General features: G+C 36.7%; 3 protein-coding genes across 3 annotated transcripts in view; 1 reads left to right on the top strand and 2 right to left on the bottom strand.

The window, feature by feature from the left end:
• Positions 1-2,429: 2,429 nt before the first annotated feature.
• Positions 2,430-12,649, bottom strand: srsf7b (serine and arginine rich splicing factor 7b). The gene is made up of 8 exons (XM_058790476.1): positions 12,506-12,649; positions 11,060-11,240; positions 9,690-9,866; positions 7,919-7,993; positions 7,625-7,702; positions 7,038-7,085; positions 6,906-6,950; positions 2,430-3,198 (listed from the first exon to the last, which is right to left on the bottom strand). Exons 1-8 carry the CDS (start codon positions 12,531-12,533, stop codon positions 3,144-3,146), a joined length of 687 nt encoding a protein of 228 aa, XP_058646459.1. The 5' UTR covers positions 12,534-12,649; the 3' UTR covers positions 2,430-3,143.
• A 144-nt stretch (positions 12,650-12,793) lies between these two features.
• gemin6 (gem (nuclear organelle) associated protein 6) lies at positions 12,794-15,031 on the top strand. Its single transcript, XM_058790477.1, has 2 exons — positions 12,794-13,034; positions 14,476-15,031. Exons 1-2 carry the CDS (start codon positions 12,907-12,909, stop codon positions 14,840-14,842), a joined length of 495 nt encoding a protein of 164 aa, XP_058646460.1. The 5' UTR covers positions 12,794-12,906; the 3' UTR covers positions 14,843-15,031.
• Positions 15,032-17,090: 2,059 nt separating this feature from the next.
• sos1 (son of sevenless homolog 1 (Drosophila)) overlaps positions 17,091-20,167 on the bottom strand; it is a 52,473-nt gene continuing 49,396 nt past the window's right edge. The window contains exon 23 of the mRNA XM_058790475.1: positions 17,091-19,206. Coding sequence (XP_058646458.1) covers positions 18,844-19,206 — 363 coding nt within the window. The 3' untranslated portion in view covers positions 17,091-18,843. The remainder of the gene's footprint in view (positions 19,207-20,167) is intronic.

Raw genomic sequence — 20,167 nt, 5'->3', positions numbered from 1 at the left:
GAGAGTCTGATAAAAACATCACAATAATCCACAGCACTCCAGTCCATCAGTTAACATCTGGAGAAGACAAAAGCTGAAACACATCCAGCATTAAGACGTTTTTCCTCTATAATCCATAATAACGCTTCCTCCAGTGAAAAGTGTTCTGGTCTGAATCAGGAGAGAAATCTGCAGATCAAGCACCAAAACAGCTCTAAACCAATATGTGGCTGGGGTTTGATGAGAGACAACAGCAGATGCACTTCTTCACTGGAGGAAGAGTTATTATGGATTATAGACTCGTCTTAATGCTGGATGTGTTTCAGCTTTTGTCTTCTCCAGATGTTAACTGATGGACTGGAGTGCTGTGGATTATTGTGATGTTTTTATCAGCTGTTTGGACTCTCGTTCTGACGGCACCCATTCACTGCAGAGCATCCATTGCTGAGACACTGATGCAATGCATTTGTTTTGTTTGACTCACTACTAAAAATGGTTATCCATGAGCTCATGATACACTCTCTCTCTGTGTGTGTGTGTGTGTGTGTGTGTATCATATCTGAGGAAACAGGAACTGTGTATCTGAGGTCATTTGCTCAACTGACCGCATGTAATGCACAACTCAAACTGATGCTTTTAAAAAAGCTGCCCAGAATCATTCTGGACGCTAAAATACTACGACAGCAACACTTTACTGTAGTAAAATCCCACTAACACACCGACTCCTGAGTGTTCATGAGCTTCGGTCTGAACACAAACATCATTATGAAGCCATTAGACAAAACAATCACTTCCTGCCAGGGACCTTCATGATTTAATTAGATTCAATTAATGGAGAGATTCCCACTGAATCATTCATTCATCATGTGAGGATGAGCGTCAGATAAAGATCAACATCAAACACTCAAATGACAGAAGACAGGAAGTCTGAGACCTAAAATAAACATCTTTAAAGAGTATTTAAAGATGATTAGTTGTAAAAAAAAAAAGAACTTTAAAACTCATAAATCACAGTTAAAATGTGGCTGATATGATGTTAGATCTAAAAACTAAACAACACACTTCGAAACGATGTTTAAAGCTAACTGTTGTGAAAAGGTGAACAAATTACTTATAAACCATTTGGAATTTGATTCAATTATGCCAGCTGTTGTTTCAGCATTGAAAAAAACACTGAAACACCATTGAAACAATGTAGCTAAATTACTGTAAAACCAAGACATTAAAAGAACTTCTGGATATCCACATTGACTCAGTTTATAAACTCAAATGATAATGTTGTATTGGGTTGTTCTGTATGTCTGACGGTGTAAGTAATGGTTGCTAGGGTGTATTGTTTGGTTGCTAGGTATTTTCTTCCTGTCTGGTGTGAACGGTGTCTCTGTAGATGTGCCTCGTGTTCTTCAGTCGCTGGGATTTCCAGCTGTTTTCAGGTAAAAACACTGCGTCGGACGCATCAGTGTGTTTCAGACATATATTAATACAGTAATACACACATATAACCGCAGCGATGTGATGATCATCCACACAGGCCTTACAAACAAGCACAATCAGAACGTGATGCTCACGTGACATGAGGTCTGTGTGGCGATGGAAACTGGTTTCAGATCAGCTTCCAAAGCCTCATAACGTGACATTTTAACAACCTACAACAGCTTCTCAAACAAAGAGGTTCACTGTCACAAATAGAGAATGGAGAAACCTTTAACGTTCATGGAAACAGGTCCTGAAGAGTTTTAAAATATCCTTCACACTCAGAAAAAGATTTTTGTTTTAGGAATTGATCACTGAAAGGTTCTTTGGGGAACCAGAAATGGCTCTTCTATGGAATCACTGCCGAGAAAAGAAATTGTTTTTAAGTGTGTGCAAGTTCATAAAAAAGCTTATGATTCATTTAATAATAAAAATGAAAATTAAATCAGCTCAAATATTAAAAATAAAACACTTTTTTGTTTACCTGCAGTTTAAAGCTAACTGGTTGCAAAAAAAAAAAAGTGAACAAACTGATCATAAATCAGCTGAAACATGACTGAAATGATGTTGAAAAAACACTGAAACAATGTTTCCAGCTAAATAGTTGTAAAAAACGTTACAAAATAAATCAGTAGAAATGTGCTAGAAATGTCAGTTGTTGAAAAATGTTAGCGTTGAAAAAACATTGAAAATGTAAAGCTAACTAGTCATAAAAAAGATAAATATATTTATAAATCAGTTGAAATGTGCTGGAAATGATGTCAGCTGTTTCGGTGTCGAAATGTCATTTAAACAAAACTGAAACAATGTTTAAAGCTAAATGGTTGTAAAAAAAATAAATAAATAAAAAAGTTAAAATATTTATAAACCAAGGTTTATAACATCGGAACAACTTGATATCAATATTAATTCAATTAGTAAATTATGTAAAAAGTAACTAAATAAATACATAAAATGAGTACATGATTGTAAACTATTACATACATAATCTAAAAATTAAACACTTCCTAAAAAAAAAAAGATTAAATATTTAACTTGTTTACCTGCATGTCACCTGACCATTGACCAACATCAACAATTATTGAAATATTTAAATAATGCAAACTTAAAATCTCATATGACATCAACTACACACTGTAGCTCAAAGAGGTTCGACTGATGATAAAGCTCAGAATCAAACATTAAATCAGTTACAGTGGACATTTATGAATTCATTTACTTTCAAATCACTGTTTTTATTCACACCCACACATGTAATAATTCCCAGCACCTACTGAAGAGCACGCACGGGATTGTGGGATATCACAGGCTGCTAAGGACACTTGAGAAACAGAGCAGCAGACTGTATAACGGGTCCAGAGCTCTCTGACCGGTCCTTACATTAACCGGTGTACTGAACGCCAGCGCCACCTGCTGGAACAGCGTGAAGAAATCTCACAGACAGGAGGTGTTTTCACTTCATTTAATACACACATACAAAACCCCAACCAGTGTGTGTGTGTGTGTGTGTGTGTGTGTGTGTGCTACACAACAAAACAGGTACAAAAGCACACAAACTCTCTCTTCAGCTACAGAGAAATCAACTCAAAATATTTTCCGCTCCTCACTGGAGCTTCCTTACAATCAAACTCACATCTTTATATGTACTGCAGTAAACGTCTGATGAGAAACTGAGGTTCTTGAGAAGAGCGTCAGTCGTCTCGCTCTGGACTCTCACTTCTCGCGGGGCTTCGAGAGGCAGACCGGCTGCAAGCAGAACACAAGAAACGCTGGTGTTGAGTGAGTGTCGCTCAGTTTCTCCTGCGCTCTGGAGACCTACCTCTGCTTCTGAGGCGAAGCTCTAGATTTGGAGCAGCTGAGATTTAAGCAAAAACGCCACTTAAGTTTAACAAGCGCAGGAAGTGCGTCGGTGGCTTTGCTGTCCAAAATAAAAGGTTTTGTTTATATAACATATGTGTGTGTACTGTGTATATTTATTATGTATATATAAATACACACACATGCATGTATATATTTAAGAAAAATATGTTACGTTTATATATTAAATATATTTATATATGACATAATTTATATGAATATAAATATATACACGTAAATATTTTCAAAATATATATTGTATGTGTGTGTATTTATATATACATAAATATACACAGTACACACACACACACATATATATTATGTAAACAAAAACTTTTATTTTGGATGCGATTAATCGTGATTAATCGTTTGACAGCACTAAAAAAATATATTTAATATGTAAACATAACATATTTTTCGTAATTATATCCATGCATGTGTGTGTATTTATACATACATAATAAATATACACAGTACACACACATATATTATGTAATTAATCGCAATTAATCGTTTGACAGCATTATGCTCAAGAAACATTTTCGTGGAAACCGTGATACATTTTATTTTTCAGGATTCACAGATGAATAGAAAGTTCAAAAGAACAACATTTATTTGAAATAATTTGTAACATTATAAATGTCTTTACGGTCACTTTTCAGAACACTTTTCAGGTCATTTTTAGAACGATCGATTCTGTCCTGAACCCTACTGTACTACAGTAGGCTACTCCACTGTAACACCTTTTTTGGATGAAATTCAGGATATTCACAAGACTGTGATGATGCGTTTAACGGTCATCAGCATCATAAATCCTCGAAAGTTTTTCATATTTGTATTTTTTTTACAAATATGTACATTTATAACACTATTCTTTTTATTATATTACCTTTGCAGCAAATTACAAAAAACTAGTTAACGCTAATGCAAGGGTGTTTCTAATACAGCGTCTATGGGAGGGACGGGAAATTTGACATCGTTCTCTTCTGATGTTGTTGACGATGTTATCAGTCTCTCTCAATTTTTTTCCTTTTATTGAAAGTCATGAAAACACTATCGTTGAGTTTTTCTTTTGCTATTTGAGCAAATGGGAATGCAAAAAATATATTTGTGGTACTCTCCCATTCACTTCTCTTCAAGTTTACCCAACTATAACGACTTCCGCTGCTGAGAAACTCGAGTTTCGTTATGAATCCTTGTTGCCTTCTAGTTCTTTTAGGCGTTTTGATTCTCTCTCGCTCATCCAGGTGCAAGATATTGTTTCTTCATCAAAACCAACAAATTCTCCTATAGATGTTATTCCGTCACGTTTTCTTAAAGATATTTTTAATTCTGTTGCCCACATCATACTGGCCATTATAAATAGTTCTGTGACCAGCAGAGTGGTTTCAAACATGCTGTGGTGCAGCCTCTCCTGAAATCTTAAATAATTATAGGCCTATTTCAAAGTTGCCATTTCTATCCACAATTCTGGAAAAGGTCATTTATTTACAGCTGTCGTCTTATCTGACTGACTGTAACATGCTTAATAAATTTCACACACAGGATTTAGGGCTTTTCATAGTACTGAGACTCTGCTACAAGTAACAAATGATATATCTTGTGCTCCTTGGATTCCAGAGATGGAGTCATCTTAGTTCTTTTAGATCTCAGCGCAGCAATTAACACAATAAATCACTCCATGTTATTAAATCGCCTGGAGAGAGTGGTTGATATTCAAGGGGTTGCGTTAATTTAGTTCTCCTCATATCCCAAAGATTGAACATTCTCAATTAATATTGGCAAGCACAACTCATCCTCAACATCGATCACATGTGGTGTCCCACAGGGCTCCATTTTGAGTCCTCTCCTGTTTTCTTTATACATGCTTCGTTTTGGCTCTATCTTTCAGAAATATGATGTCTCTTATCACTCTCATGCTGATGATACACAATTTTATCTTCCTGTCAAGTCCAGCAATGGAAAATCTATCATAAATCTCATCTCCTGTCTGGAGGAAGTTAAAATGTGGTTGGCACAAAACGTCCTAAAGCTAAATGGAGACAAAACTGAGGCCATTGCTTCTGGATCTTCATTGTGTGTCGCTAATATTGGAAATCGAGTCTTTAACACTGCACAACAGAGTCAAGGACCTAGGCATTATCTTTGATTTTGACTTATTATTTGATAAGCAGATAAATTCTGTTGTCAAAGGAAACTTCTTTCATCTCTGATCAATTGCCAAATTAAAACAGTTACCCTCAAAGAAGGACCTAGAAGTAGTGATCCATGCACTTATTACATCCCAGCTTGATTATTGCAATTCATTATATATAGGTCTAGTGCTGGGTGGAATATCGAGTTTCGGCCAAAACCCTATATAGGTCTATCTCATTCCTCTATACATCGATTGCAATTGGTCCAAAATGCAGCAGCTAGACTTTTGACCAGAACTAGGAAGAGAGAACATATGTGACCCTGCAGCACAGAAGCAGTCATAAGCAGCACAGCTATATTTGTAGCAATAGCCAACAATACATTGTATGGGTCAAAATTATACATTTTTCTTTCATGCCAAAAATCATTAGGATATTAAGTAAAGATCATGTTCCATGAAGATATTTAGTAAATTTCCTACCATAAATATATCAAAACTTCATTTTTGATTAGTAATATGCATTGCTAAGAACTTCATTTGGACAACTTTAAAGGTGATTTTCTCAATATGTAGATTTTTTTGCACCCTCAGATTCCAGATTTTCAAAAAATTGTATCTCGGCCAAATATTGTCCGATCCTAACAAACCATACATCAATGGAAAGCTTATTTATTCAGATTTCAGTTGATGTATAAATCTCAATTTCGAAAAATTGACACTTAAGACTGGTTTTGTGGTCCAGGGTCACATATCACTCCTGTTCTCGCTTCCTTACATTGGCTACCAGTTAGATACAGACGTTTTAGATGTTTTGCTGGTTGTTTATGAAGCTCTGCATGGGCTAGCACCACAGTATATTGCTGATCTCCTTAAACCATATTCTGCATCAAGATCTCTCCGTTCATGTAACCAATTAAATAAATGTGAACTTGAACGTTTTCATCAATTTAATGCATCACAGATGAATTAAAGTATTATTTTCTTTTTATTTTACACCAAATTTTAAATAGTGGAGTTCCACGCTTTCCACAAAAATATTTGGCAGCAAAACTGTTTTCAACATTGATAATAATCAGAAATGTTTGTTGAGCAGCAAATCAGCATATTAGAATGATTTCTGAAGATCATGTGACACTGAAGACAGAAATCGCATCACAGAAATAAATTACAGTTTAACACATATTCACACAGAAAACAGCTGTTTTATATTGTAGTAATATTTCACATTTTTTACTGTATTTTTGATCCAATAAATGCAGCCTTCTTGAAGAAACTTCTTACGAACAATGAATTCAATGAAATTCAGATTTTTGGCATTAAAACATCACATTGCAAGAAAAGTGTGTTCATGCTTTACCGTTATTTATGCAAGTGACATTTACATTAATGTCTTATGCTTACAGCAAGACTCAGGATGATAATGATGATGATGATAATGTGTGTGTGTGTGTATTCTCACCTCCTTGCCACAGAGCCGGATTTGGATCTCCTGGCTGAACCAGATCTAAAGAAGAAGAAGTTCCCCATCAACACAAACACACAGTTCATGCAGCGATAATAACTCATGAGCGCAGCAGCGTATCTGTGTTACCTGCTCCTGGGAGCCGAGCCGGACCGCGAGCGAGAGCGGGATCTGGACCTGGACGAGGCAAAAAAACAACAATCAATCCATTCAGCTGCAGCAGTAATAGTTTATTATCAATGAAATACTACTATTGTCTTTATTGATAGTTTTCATCTTAATGTTAGTTACAGTTTTAGAAATTTTGTTGCATGTTTTGTCATTATATTATTTTTTAAAATAATATCTTTTTTTTTATATCAAGTTAAAAATAAATAAAAATGAGAAATGTTGCCTTGGCAACTACTGTAGCTGAAATAAAATGTAAATAAATTATTTTAATTCAGTAAACATTTATATTTTTTTTAAGTAATGAATTTTTTTCATTGGTTTAAGGCAAGTATCATAACTCTGAAATGCACACAGCAATTGCAGAAGCAAATCATGACATTCATAAGGATGAAGATCATCTGAAGCAGCTTTGGTGAGATGATGCTTTCATGTGTTGTCACATTCAGAAATGTGTTTTAGAACATTCACACACACACACACACACACACACACACACACACACTCTCTTTGAATCACTGTTACACCACCATGCATCAGTCACTAACCTGGAGCGTTTGGGCGTCACAGATCTGGAGCGTCTGGGAGAACCAGAACGAGAACGACGAGGAGAGAAAGATCTGGACCTGAGACATCAATCAGACACACATCTGAGTGAAGGATCACACACACACAGACACACACAGAGAGACACAGACACATACATACGCACATGCTCGCATACACACACACACACACACACACACACACACACACACACAGAGAGACACACACAGAGACACACACAGAGACACACACAGAGACACACACACACATGCACATGTTCACACACACACACACACCTTCTCCCTCTGCTGCGGCTGCGTGAGCGCCCGTATCTCCTCCCTCTGGACCGAGAGCGTGAGCGGGAGTGAGACCTGTCCGAGTCCAGAGGAGACGAGTGGACGGAGGGGACAGAGGAGAGAGACGTGTCAGTGTCACAGATTGACTGACTCCTGTGACCCTCAGGCACTGACCTCAACTAAACTAAACAATCACATTACTGTTTAACATTACAGCTACAGTACAGAACAGGGCTGGACCACATAACAGCGCTTCAACCGCACGAGTTCAGTCTGATGCACACGAACCGTTCAATTCACCACCGGGTTATTACAGATCACTAAAACCATAATAAACACTTTATTACTTGAAATAAAATAAAATATCAAATATATATATTTTTACATTTTAGTTAGGAAGGCAACATTTTGATTTTCATTTAGTTTAACAAACTAAAACTGAAATAAAAATTAATAAAACTATATATATATGAATATATATAAATGAATAAATGAAAAACTAGTAAAAATCACAAGTAACTAAAACTTTAACTAAAATTAAAATGAAAAATATAAAAACAAAAGCTACTTAAAAACTATAATACTATCTCAATGATACTAAAATTAATAAAATAAGACTAAATAGATATATAAATAAAAAACTAGTAAAAATAGATTAAAATGAAGAACGTAAAATATAGAAACAAAAGATAATTATCAATTAAAAACTATAGTAGTAAACTAAAATAACACAAATTTGCAAAATTGTGTTCAAAAATTTTCAGAAAAAATATCTTTCTGTTTATTACTTTGCATTATTATATTATTTAAAAATTGGGAAAAATATTTATATTATATATAATTGTCATTAAATAAATATTTAACTTTTAGCAATAAAATGTTTGAATGTAACCGGCAACGATGATTCTCTGAATTTCTCTAATAATAAAAAATAATTAGAGAAGTGATAATTTAGCAATATCTACACGAAATCCGCAAACACGACGGAGTGTTATATCGCCCAGCCCTGGAACTCTCTAAAGCATCCAACAGATATTAAAAAAAGTTAACAGCATTAAACATTACGACTGCTTTGAGTTCAGGCAATGATATACAGAGAGACACATTAATTGGTACTTGAAATAAACCTTGCAACTTTGCAGGTCGACCCTCTTTGGAACCGAGGTCTAGCAGATTTAGACGATCTAGAAGTATCTATCATCAGCCGACCTCTGCATCTAGTCGTTCTCTTGGATTTCTAACGATGACCGCACTGACAGCCAAATCGCTTGATTGAGACTTGATAGAAGTGTGCAAGGCGCTTTTTCTGCCGAGGTCTCGATGCTCTCTTTATCAAAAGCCAAGGCACAAATCGCTAGCCAAATTTACTCGGATTGGCGCTCTCATCAGGTTTGGGTTGGGGGAGGGGCTACGAATAGTTAAGTAGCAGTGGGAGGAGCCTCAGCGAAGGGGTGTGGCTGCTCGTGCCCCGGTCATATGGGATTTGCTAGATGCCTCATGAAATCGTAAAGGATCGTGACTCTCTGAATCAAACGATGAAACCTGAAAGGTTTTGACCAGGTCAGTCATTACATGAAATCCCAAAGAACATTGGAGAAAACATCAGTGCAGAGAACAACAAAACATCCCCCCGTTAACCCGCAAATCCAACAAACAAACAGGAAGTCAAGCAGACAGAGAGAGAGAGAGAACAATATCACAAGGAAACAGCAGATGAACAGCAGTGTTATTGATCAGAGACAGCGCCGGGTGAGATCACGGTCGGCCGTACCTGCTCCAGCGCCGCCGGCCGTAGCGGTGGCAGTCGTAAGCGTAGTGGCCCTTCTCGCCGCACTCGTAGCAGCGGTCGCTGGGGTCGAAGGGACGGCGGGTCGGTGGACGGTCGAAGCGGGAACGCCGCGGCATTCCGGTGGAGAGTTCGACTCGCACGCGAGAGCCGCAGATCATCCTGAACACAAACACCAGGAAAGACGGCGCAGACTGCATTAGTGCTGTCAAACCATTCAAAAGGTTTTGTTTATGTAATATGTGACCCTGGAGCACAAAAGCAGTCATATAATTGAGATTTATGCATCACATGAACGCTGATCACACGTCGATTGAGCGGTGGGAAAATATCCTCACCGTCACAACCCTACTGCTCGTATGGATAAGCTGTAAAATACAACAGAAAATATTACAACAGTTGCTTTTTGAGGATATTATCATTATCACAGCTTTTTACTTTAACATCTGTCACTCACGGTTTACCATGTAAAATCACGTGATAAAAGCCACAGCACATGATTCACAACATAAACAGGATTTTATTTATATATTACTGGCATTTGTTAACACATGGTGAAATTATAAACATATTTTGACAGTAGACAAACTCAGTTTTGACAGTTAAATTAAACATGATACATTGAGAACTATTATTTAAATGCCATTATAGTCTTTCTTAATATTTTAAGTAATTTTATTATTTGCTTTTTTATATTTCTGTTCAACTTTATTTTCTATTTCAGTTTTAGTAACTGTAGTACTTTAACGGAAATGTATTTATTTAATTTCAACAAGTTTTTCATCCAATATTTATATTTTATTTCAGATCATTTCAATTAAAGGCTGTGATTTAATGAAATAAATGTGACTGCTGCATGTTTCAAACTATTTTGATCTACTTAGTGTTGATAAATTATGACAATGTTTACTGTATGTTGTTTATATTGTAGTATTGTATTTGTGAGATGCATATTTTATTTCCTTCATCTGTTTGAATGAGCAGCTGGAAGTAGTAAAGACCTTTCAAAATAAGAGTCCCAGTGTATTTCAGGCTTGTTTATAATTAAAAGTCCCAAATTATGTAGAACAATTTTTTTTTTTGTGGCTAATATTGGTATTTTGTTACACAATAAACTGTATCTGGCATTTAATTCAATGTTTAAAACAATAATTATTAAATAAATACAGCTTAAAGTGAATTCAAATGAATCATTTTGCTTTCAAGTGTCTCCTTGAAAAACTGATTATTTGATTCACTTTGACTGCATCCCTAAAGTTTTTATTATTATTAAAGCGTCAAGCCCTGCTTCACAGAGAGACTCTGTATGAATGATGAATGTCAAGCGTCTCGATCTCAGATCAGGGGTCACTCACTTGCCATCGAGTCCTCGGACGGCGTCCTCAGCGTCTCTGGGATCCTCAAACTCCACGAAGGCGAATCCCGGCGGGTTGCGAGCGATCCACACCGTCCTCAGCGGCCCGTAATAACTGAACGCCCGCTCCAGCTCACCCTTACCTGCCCCGGTGCCCAGGTTACCCACGTACACCTTCGTTTCTGACAGAGGAGAGAGGGTTAACACCTGTCATCTGCTACTCAAGACTACAGCTTAACATCTAACATCATGTGATAAATCCAGAAGAACTGTGTCTCTGCTTCAAGAAACCTCCTGAGAAACTCTGCTCGAGTGCAGCGAGGACAAAACCTGCTTTAAACACAAAGCTTGCTCACAACAAATGTTGAATTCATTTAGTTCACAGAAGTTAATTGATCAAGAAAATCTATTTTTGACAGCATCCTCATTTTACACAAGTGCCTAAACCTTTTAACAGTACTGAAGCGTCTTGAGACGCAGTTCTTCTGGATTTAGTCTCAGTTTGTTCTGTTCTTCACGTCACTCCAGACAGATGATGATGATCAGATCAGACAGAAATCACTGGATTATTACAATTAATGGCTAAATGAATGTTTGGGAATGTAAACTGATATTTCCTCCAGCAGAAGATAGAAATAACTGACTTAAAACCAGTTTTAGCTGCTGAAGATACTAGTGCTCTTATCATTTTGGCCACCGCTGTATATATGTAACTCACATCATATGATTCACAACATAAACATGATTTTAATTATATATTACACTTGTTGTTATATTATATTTTTTATTTAAATTTTAGTTTACATTTTATGTGCTTTTATCATTCTACTAATTTATATATATATTATATATATTCTACCCAGCTTTAATTTATTTTATTTACTTTTAGTTAACATTTTTTTTTTACATTTTACATTTTTTAAATAAATTTTTATTTTAGCATTATTTCAAATAAATAACGGATTTTTAAAAGTCTTCGTTAACAACAACAACGTTGATATTCAGTCTGTCTACAACCTGTCATATTTTACACATGAAAATGAAAATAATAACTTCACACTCACTGTTTTAACTAAACTCTTTGATGTTTAACTGCCTAAATATTCAAAAAGATCATTTCAAATATGAAATACAGAACAAACTGTAATAAAAACAGAAACGAAACACAAACATCCTAATATTGACCTACAACCAATTCATCAAAGTACAAATACAAATAATGTGCATCTAAACTACATACGGTATGATTATTACAACTTCTAGTAGTAGCGTTAGTAGTATTATTACGATTATTATTACCAGTGTTTACAGCGCGTGAGGGCGCCATTACAGTTAGCAGCTCGTACTAAAACACATTAAATCTCCTCAACAACCAGCCATATTTCATACATGAGATGAAGCATTCTGCGTCCGGATGTGTTTAATTTCCGTGATTTATTGGACTCACCGCCTCCGTGTCGCCCGTGTCGCGACATAATGAAGAACGAAATGCAGAAATCCTGACAGAAACAAACAGACGCCTGTCAGACGATCACGCGCCAGTGCGCATGCGCACACTCACAACTACATTTCCCATAATGCTAGTGTTACGATATCTGACTGCGCGCTTATTCTAAATCATTTTATTTGCATTATTATGCTTATTTTGTGTTGTGTATATCCCGTATACTCTCTATATGTTCAGTAAAAATATCTATATATTAAAAAAGAAAATCTCTGACCCAATCACACGAGCGTTTGCGGCAGTGACGTCACGCGTGTCCAACGTCCGCTGCGTCGGTTTCACGAGGAGAAGTTTTCAGCGAAGATGAAGTCGCTGATTGATTAAGTGATCGGTTTTTCTCCGCGATGCTGCAGTGGCGGGACAGGAGTCCTCAGCACTGGCACGAGGTCGTTAATCATGAGGTTTGTGTAACGAATCGAGATCAGCAGCGCTTTGAGGGACGCGTGTTCACGGTGGACCCCGTCTCTGCCAGGTAAACATCATAAAACATAACCTCAGCTCGTATTATCAGTTACATACTGCAACATCTGAACACGATCTTCTGTTTAGTTCGGGACAATTTTATTATGTTCTCTGGCTGAAAATGCATTTTTAAGGTAAAGGGCTTCTACTTTGACTCAAATGACTCGGTGAATCATTTGGGGTTTGAATCATGAGGTGAACCGTTTGTATTTGTAACCATTATTAATCATGAGGTGAATATTAATTTGTGTTTTGAATCATTGAATTATGAGAATTATTTGCATTTCGAATCTTTATGAATCATTAGATGAATCTTTTCCGTTTTGAATCATTATGAATCGTGATTCAATTGGTTTAACTACTTAACTTTTTTTATCATGAAGGTTAATGGTTTATAAATGATGATAAACTATATATATTTGCTACTTAATTTAAAACCGTCATTAATATAAATATTAAAGTATTAATATTTGATTGTTTTTGAATATGTAAATGCATTTTTGAGTAAAATGAATCATTTGGGTTTTGAATCATTAAGTGAATTGCGTTCGGAACAATGATGAATCATGAGGTGAATCATTTGAGTTTAAAATCGTTAGGATTTTTAATTATTATTAGTCGTCAAGTGAATAATTTGTCATTTGAATGATGAGATGAATCATTTGCGTTTTAAATCATTATGAATTATGAGAGTTATTTGCATTTTGAATCGTTATGAATCATGAGGCGAATCATTTGGGTTCTGAATCATTGTGAATTACGTTTAGTCATTTAGCAGATGCTTTTATCCAAAGTGTCTTACAAATGAAGACAATAGAAGCAATCAAAACCAACAAAAGAGCAATAACAAGTCTCAGTTAAGCCAAGGTGAATCTTTTGTGTTTTTTGATACAAATTATGATATAAATCATTTGCGGTTCAAATCCTTATGAGCTTGAATCACTGGTATTATGAATCATTTGTGTTTTAAATCATGAGGTGATTTGCATTTTGAATAATTATTAATCATGATGCAAATCATTTGTGGTTCAAATAATTGTGAGCTTAATCATTGGTGTTTTGAATCATTAGGAGAATCATTTGGTGAATCACTTGCGTTTTGAATCATAAGATAAATCATTTGCATTTTGAATAATTAATCATGATGCAAATCATTTGTGGTTCAAATCCTTATGAGCTGAATCATTGGTGTTCTGAATCATTTACGTTTGAATCAGTCAATTGTTCAGTGAATCATTTGTTTTAAATCAAGGTGAATCATTTTAATTTTGAATAATTATTAATCACGATGCAAATCACTTGTGGTTCAAATCATTATGAGTTGAATCATTAGGTGAATCACTTGCATTTTGAATCATAAGGTAAATAATTTTCATTTTGAATAATTATTAATCATGATACAAATCATTTGTGTTTTGAATGATCTTGTTCTGTTGTTGTGTCTGCTGCAGTGTGGTGCTGGTGAGCGTCCAGGAGAACGAGCGTCCGTCGGTGACGGTGATTCTGGGTCACGCAGTGACCGATGTCCAGATCCTCAGGAGAGGAACGGAGGAAACAGAGCGTCAGATGAAGAGCGTCTTCCTGCCGGACCGAGCGCAGATCCTCAGCGCGGAGGAGCTGAAGTCCCGGCGGGAGAGTGTGCGTCTGTGGCTGGAGAAGAACCGAGTCCCGGTGACCGAAGACGGGGAGGTTCTGCGTGTGGCGGGCGCTCTGACCATCAGCGCCCCGTACAGACCCGGAGACTGCAGCAGCTCCAACGAGATCATCCTGGCACGCATTCAGAGTCTCGTGGAGAGCAACCCCGAGACCAGCCCGTGAGGCTTCATCCACCTGACGAGCACGGTTCTCAGAACGCTGCTGTTGCCCTGTTTTAGGATCCAACATCGCTTCTGTGTTACGAAGTCAATGATATTCATAAGCTCTCGTCTGAATATTTTCAGCTCTTGATTCATGTAACATTCTGAATCATTGCATGTTATAATAAATGTTTCCTGATGAATGCATAAACCAAGACTATGCTCAGAATGGAATAGAAATGAACCTTTTTGAATCATTTGAACCGTTTGCTTTGCAAAGTGAATCATTTTTCCAAGTGTTCTGGTCAGAATGGTGTCAATGCAATAAACTCAGGCCAGACGTGTGCATAAAAACAGCGTTTCCAAACCCACTGCAAATCTTATTGCGATGTAATCTATTAAGTGCAATTAACAAATCATGAAATGCAGTGCGAGGTGGGGACATAACGGCAGACAACAGACACTTAATAACTGCTAGAGATAATTCAGTAGTGTCTGATATCGACAGGATCGAGTCACAGCGTCTCTACTAAACTCTACACTATAGTTCTCTCCTTAAATATGAAGAAATCAAACATCAGATGAGTTCATCAAGTTTATGGATGTAATTATAATATCAGTCAGACGCTGAAGTGAGTTGTTTTAGTCTCTGAGGAAGATTCATTCACTCGTTTACTAATGAACCACACAGAGACATTTGCTCAGATTTATTAATGTTCATCCGATCTCATTTTGTAAGTGACTTTTCTTTCTGATTTAAAGATGTTTCTTTGGATTGCTTCACGACTCGAAAGAGAATATAGGAAAATAGAGCTCAATTAGTGTTTCCCGCTAGCTAAACTTCACAAAAATCTGCTCTAAACCTCTCTTTTCTTCAGCGTTGATCTCGATCAGTACACGGACACTATCCTGAGTCTGAGGTTCCGATCTGAATCAAAAGATTCACAAACCATAATTTTAGATCAGGATGGAGCGCTTCGAAACAGTGAATCATTTTCTCTCATCACTACACGTGCTTTTAACAATCATTACAACTGATGTCTAAATTGGAAAATGAATGGCTCTTTTGATCTGTTTTTCTTCTTCTAGTGAATCGCTTGAACTGAATGATGGAAGTCACGAGTTTGAATCAATCGGAGCGGTTCCAGTGTAAATGACTCACTCAGTTGATTCGGTTCGTCTGTTCTCGTCTTCAGTCATGTTTACACGACGCTGTCTGAACTACTACTGGCTCAGCTCGCTAGATTTATAACATTAACTGAAATAAGAGAAAAAAGTGTGATGTTTCCAAATAAAATCTCCATATTTCCATTCATAACATCCAAAGCAAATCTACTCCACATTGAGGCGAGGTGACCGGTTTACTGCTAACTAGTGAAACACTAATTAATATAACATTAAAATACATGTTCGATGGAAACATTGCTTTATGATGGAGTTTGTAGCTTAATTCACTAGATTTGAAATAGATTGAGCTGCGGTTCAATAGAAATCAGCTGAAAGCATCCAGTCTCTCATAGCATTGAAGTCAATGTTCAGTTGTAATAAATATTTGAGAAATGATTGTTGTATGTGATTGTATTAGTCTATATAGAGTGAACACAAAACAGCAGAACAACATAGAAGCATACGAGCAGTTCAGCTCTTTAACTGTATGTTCTTGTCCTCATGTTCAGAGAAATCAGGAGTAAGTTCAGAGACAGAAGCGTCTCCTTCAGCCTGAGACTTGTTCATGCAACTTACAGCTGCCAAAATATATATATTTTTGTTATTAAAAAACAAATAAGCAAGCCCAGAATAGGTGACAAAAAGTAACAACTCATTACTTTCCATAAAAAGTAACGCAATTAGTTACTTTTCCGTAGAGTAACACAATATTGTAACGCATAGTTTTTAAAAGTAACTTTCCCAACACTGGCCTTGTGTTCACGTAACTCCATCATTATCGTTATGTGCCAAATCATGTATATATGTTTTGACTGCCTCGTCCCACCAGAGTCCTGCGGGATCCCATGAGAGCATTAAAAGCATCACAATTCAACACAATCGGTTTTCATATTCATTCATTATTGTGCAGTTCATAATATTCATGCCAGTGTCTGATTTTAAGGGTGTTTTTGCTACTCCTGTATAACCAACAGTGTCGGGTCACGTGATCTGAATCCACACTGAACTGAATTCAGCAGAATGTGAAGTTTCTCTTATTATCGTGAAATCATCTGCTGTACGAAGCGCTACAGAAAGTGAAGAGAGACGTCTCACGGCTAGCGTTTGGCATACATTGGTAGAAACACTTTTATTCCCTTGTTTTAAGAAGGCGATCGTTTCATCTTTACATACTTATTGGCAAAACAAGAAATGATTGAGAAAATAAAAGTTCTAACACGTACAGGACAATCAGGTGTGTTTCTTGAAGGTTTCTCCAGTACCTCTTTGCTGTGAGGGTACCTTAAACTCCCGGCGCTCTTTAGTCTACCGGCTCTCGAGTGAGTCTAGAACACCAGCGGCGTCCGGAAATAATCCAGAGAACGCTCTCCGTCACCAGAAGAGCTGCTCTGTTTAGTCTGTCATCCAGCGGGTTTGTGTGTTTCTCAGTCTGTGTTCAGGAGGAGAATCAGCCGATCGCAGACGATGACTGCAGAAAACCAACCAAGCCGTGAAATGAAACGAACATGAGACAAAACAGCTACACCAAAGACAAAAAAACAATACAGAGAGTTCCCGAACGGGCGTGATTTGCACTTTATGGAAACACAATCGTCGTCTCGGAAGGACGAATTTAAAGGGACAGTTCACCCAAAATTACAATTCTGCCATCATTTACAAGATCTGCCTCAAGATGTTACAAACCTGTAGGAGTTTCTTTCTTCTGTTGAACACAAAAACAGATGTTTTTAAGAATGTTGGCAACCAAACAGCTGACGGCAGCCATTGACTTCAATTACACTTCCATTACACATTGACTTCCGAAACACTTTCGTTACCAGCATTCTAAAAATACATTTTTTGGGGGGGGGTTCGTCTAAGTGTCTTCTAATTATTTTGAAGAATGTTGGTAACAAAACAATTTTGGTTTCCATTATATACTATGCAAATCAATGGGTACCATCAATTGTCTGGTTACTCACATTTCTCCAAATATCTAATAATGTTGGGCAACAATTAATCGCATCCAAAATAAAAGTTGTCGTTTATGTAATATATGTAATATATATATATATATATATATGTGTGTGTGTACTGTGTATATTTATAATGTATATATATATATATATATATATATATATATAAAGACACATATACAGTATATATTTTGAAAATATTTACAGTACATGTATTTACATGTATATTTATATTCATATAATTTATATTATATATAAATATATGTAATATATACATAACATTTTTCTTAAATATATACATGCATGTGTGTGTATTTATATATACATAATAAATATACACACTACTCACACATATATTATGTACACAAAAACTTTTATTTAGTATGCGACTAATTGCAATTAATCATTTCCCAGCACTAAGATCTTCTTTTGTGTCCTTCTAAATGTTTTCTGAATATTTTTAAGAATGTTGGTAACCAGACAGTTTTGATTCCTATTGACTTCCATTACATGGGCATAAAAATACTATGGAAGTCGATGGGTGCCGTCAGCTTTCTGGTTACCAACATTCTTCAAAATATATTTTTGGGTTCTTCTAAGTGTCTTCTAATTATTTTGAAGAATGATAGTCACAAAATTTCGGTTTCCATTGATTTCCATTATATGGGCAAAAAATACTATGGAAGTCGATGGGTGCCGTCAGCTGTCTGGTTACCAACATTCTTCAAAATATCATTTTTTGTGTTCAGCAGCAGAAAGAAACTCGTACTGGTTTGGAACAGCTTGAGGGTGACTAAACACTGACAGAATTCCCATTCTCGGCTGAAGCGTCCCTTTAAGGGCACATGTTGCTTTCGTCTGTTTTCGTTTCGTCTCCAGCACTGTCTGTAAGCGCGTCGCTCTACGAGGGGTTTGCATTCTCCAGGAGCGGTGGCCCGTCGCGGTGGACCGACTCTCTCTTGTAGGTCTTAGGTGGGAGTTTGGGGATGGGTGACTGCGAGGTGCTGTGGCGCGGTGGCACGGGCGGCCCGGGCATCTGTGGCGGGAAGAAGGCCTGGTTGGGTTCGGAGCGCCGGCCCTGCGGAGGCGGCTGCAGGTGCAGCGGGGAGCTGGAGAAGACGTCCGGCGTTCGCACCGGCTCCCGCGGCGGCAGGGTGGGCGGGCTGTCGGGCGGCTCCGTGAGCGAGTAACGGGGAGAGTACACCTTAGTGGTGGGCTGACGCGGCGGGATCGCCGGAGGACTGTCCAGGTGCTTCGACATCATCTGAAACACACCAACAAACCACTCGTCACACGCTGTGCTCGGAAAGATCACATGTGCATGCATAGGACATAGGATTCTATTCTATCTATAGCACAACTGTACATACAATTTATTTTTTCAACTTATTTTTCTATTTTTTGTTTATTTATATTTACACATGTGACCCTGCAGCACAGAAGCAGTCATAAGCAGCAGCTATATTTGTAGCAATAGACAACAATACATTGTATGGGTCAAAATTATCTATTTTTCTTTTATGCCAAAAATCATTAGAATATTATGTAAAGATCATGCTCCATGAAGATATTTTGTAAATTTCCTACCGTAAATATATGCTAAGAATTCATTTTGACAAGTTTAAAAACTAAATATATAATTTTTTTGCTCCCTCAGATTCCAGATTTTCAAATAGTTGTATCTCAGCCAAATATTGTCCAACAAACCATACATCAATGGAAAGATTATTTATTCAGCTTATTTATCTCAAATTCAAATTTGTATTGTCTGTGTGTCGGTGTACTGGGAGCTAAAACAAATTCCTTGTATGCGAGAGCATACTTGGCAATAAAGCTCTTTCTGACTTCTAATTGTGACCCTGGACCACAAAACCAGTCATAAGGGTCAATTTTTTTAAATTGAGATTTATGCATCATCTGAAAGGTGATGAAAATCTGGAATCTGAGGGTGCAAAAAATCTAAATATTGAGAACATCGCAAATGAATCCAAATGTTGAAAAGTTCTTAGCAATGCATATTACTAATCAAATATGAAGTTTTGATATATTTACGGTAGGAAATTTACAAAATATCTTCATGGAACATGATCTTTACTTAATATCCTAATGATTTTTGGCATAAAAGAAAAATGTATAATTGTGACCCATACAATGTATTGTTGGCTATTGCTACAAATATAGCTGCTGCTTATGACTGCTTCTGTGCTGCAGGGACACAATTACAT

Source organism: Onychostoma macrolepis, chromosome 11 (assembly GCF_012432095.1).
Source record: "Onychostoma macrolepis isolate SWU-2019 chromosome 11, ASM1243209v1, whole genome shotgun sequence".
Lineage (NCBI taxonomy): Eukaryota > Metazoa > Chordata > Actinopteri > Cypriniformes > Cyprinidae > Onychostoma > Onychostoma macrolepis.
Note: the sequence above shows the minus strand (reverse complement) of the source record. Positions and strands in the feature narration are given on the sequence as shown.

Bases quoted from the DNA above. Each gene is read 5' to 3' on its own strand.
- srsf7b (XM_058790476.1), bottom strand. From the start codon at position 12,533: ATGTCGCGACACGGGCGACACGGAGGCG. The intron at 7,703-7,918 runs GTGTGTGTGTGT...TTGATGTCTCAG, and splicing joins AGCCGCAGCAGAGGGAGAAG to GTCCAGATCTTTCTCTCCTC. The intron at 3,199-6,905 runs GTGAGAATACAC...TTCTGCTTGCAG, and splicing joins TCCGGCTCTGTGGCAAGGAG to CCGGTCTGCCTCTCGAAGCC.
- gemin6 (XM_058790477.1), top strand. From the start codon at position 12,907: ATGCTGCAGTGGCGGGACAGGAGTCCTCAGCACTGGCACGAGGTCGTT. The intron at 13,035-14,475 runs GTAAACATCATA...TGTCTGCTGCAG, and splicing joins GTGGACCCCGTCTCTGCCAG to TGTGGTGCTGGTGAGCGTCC.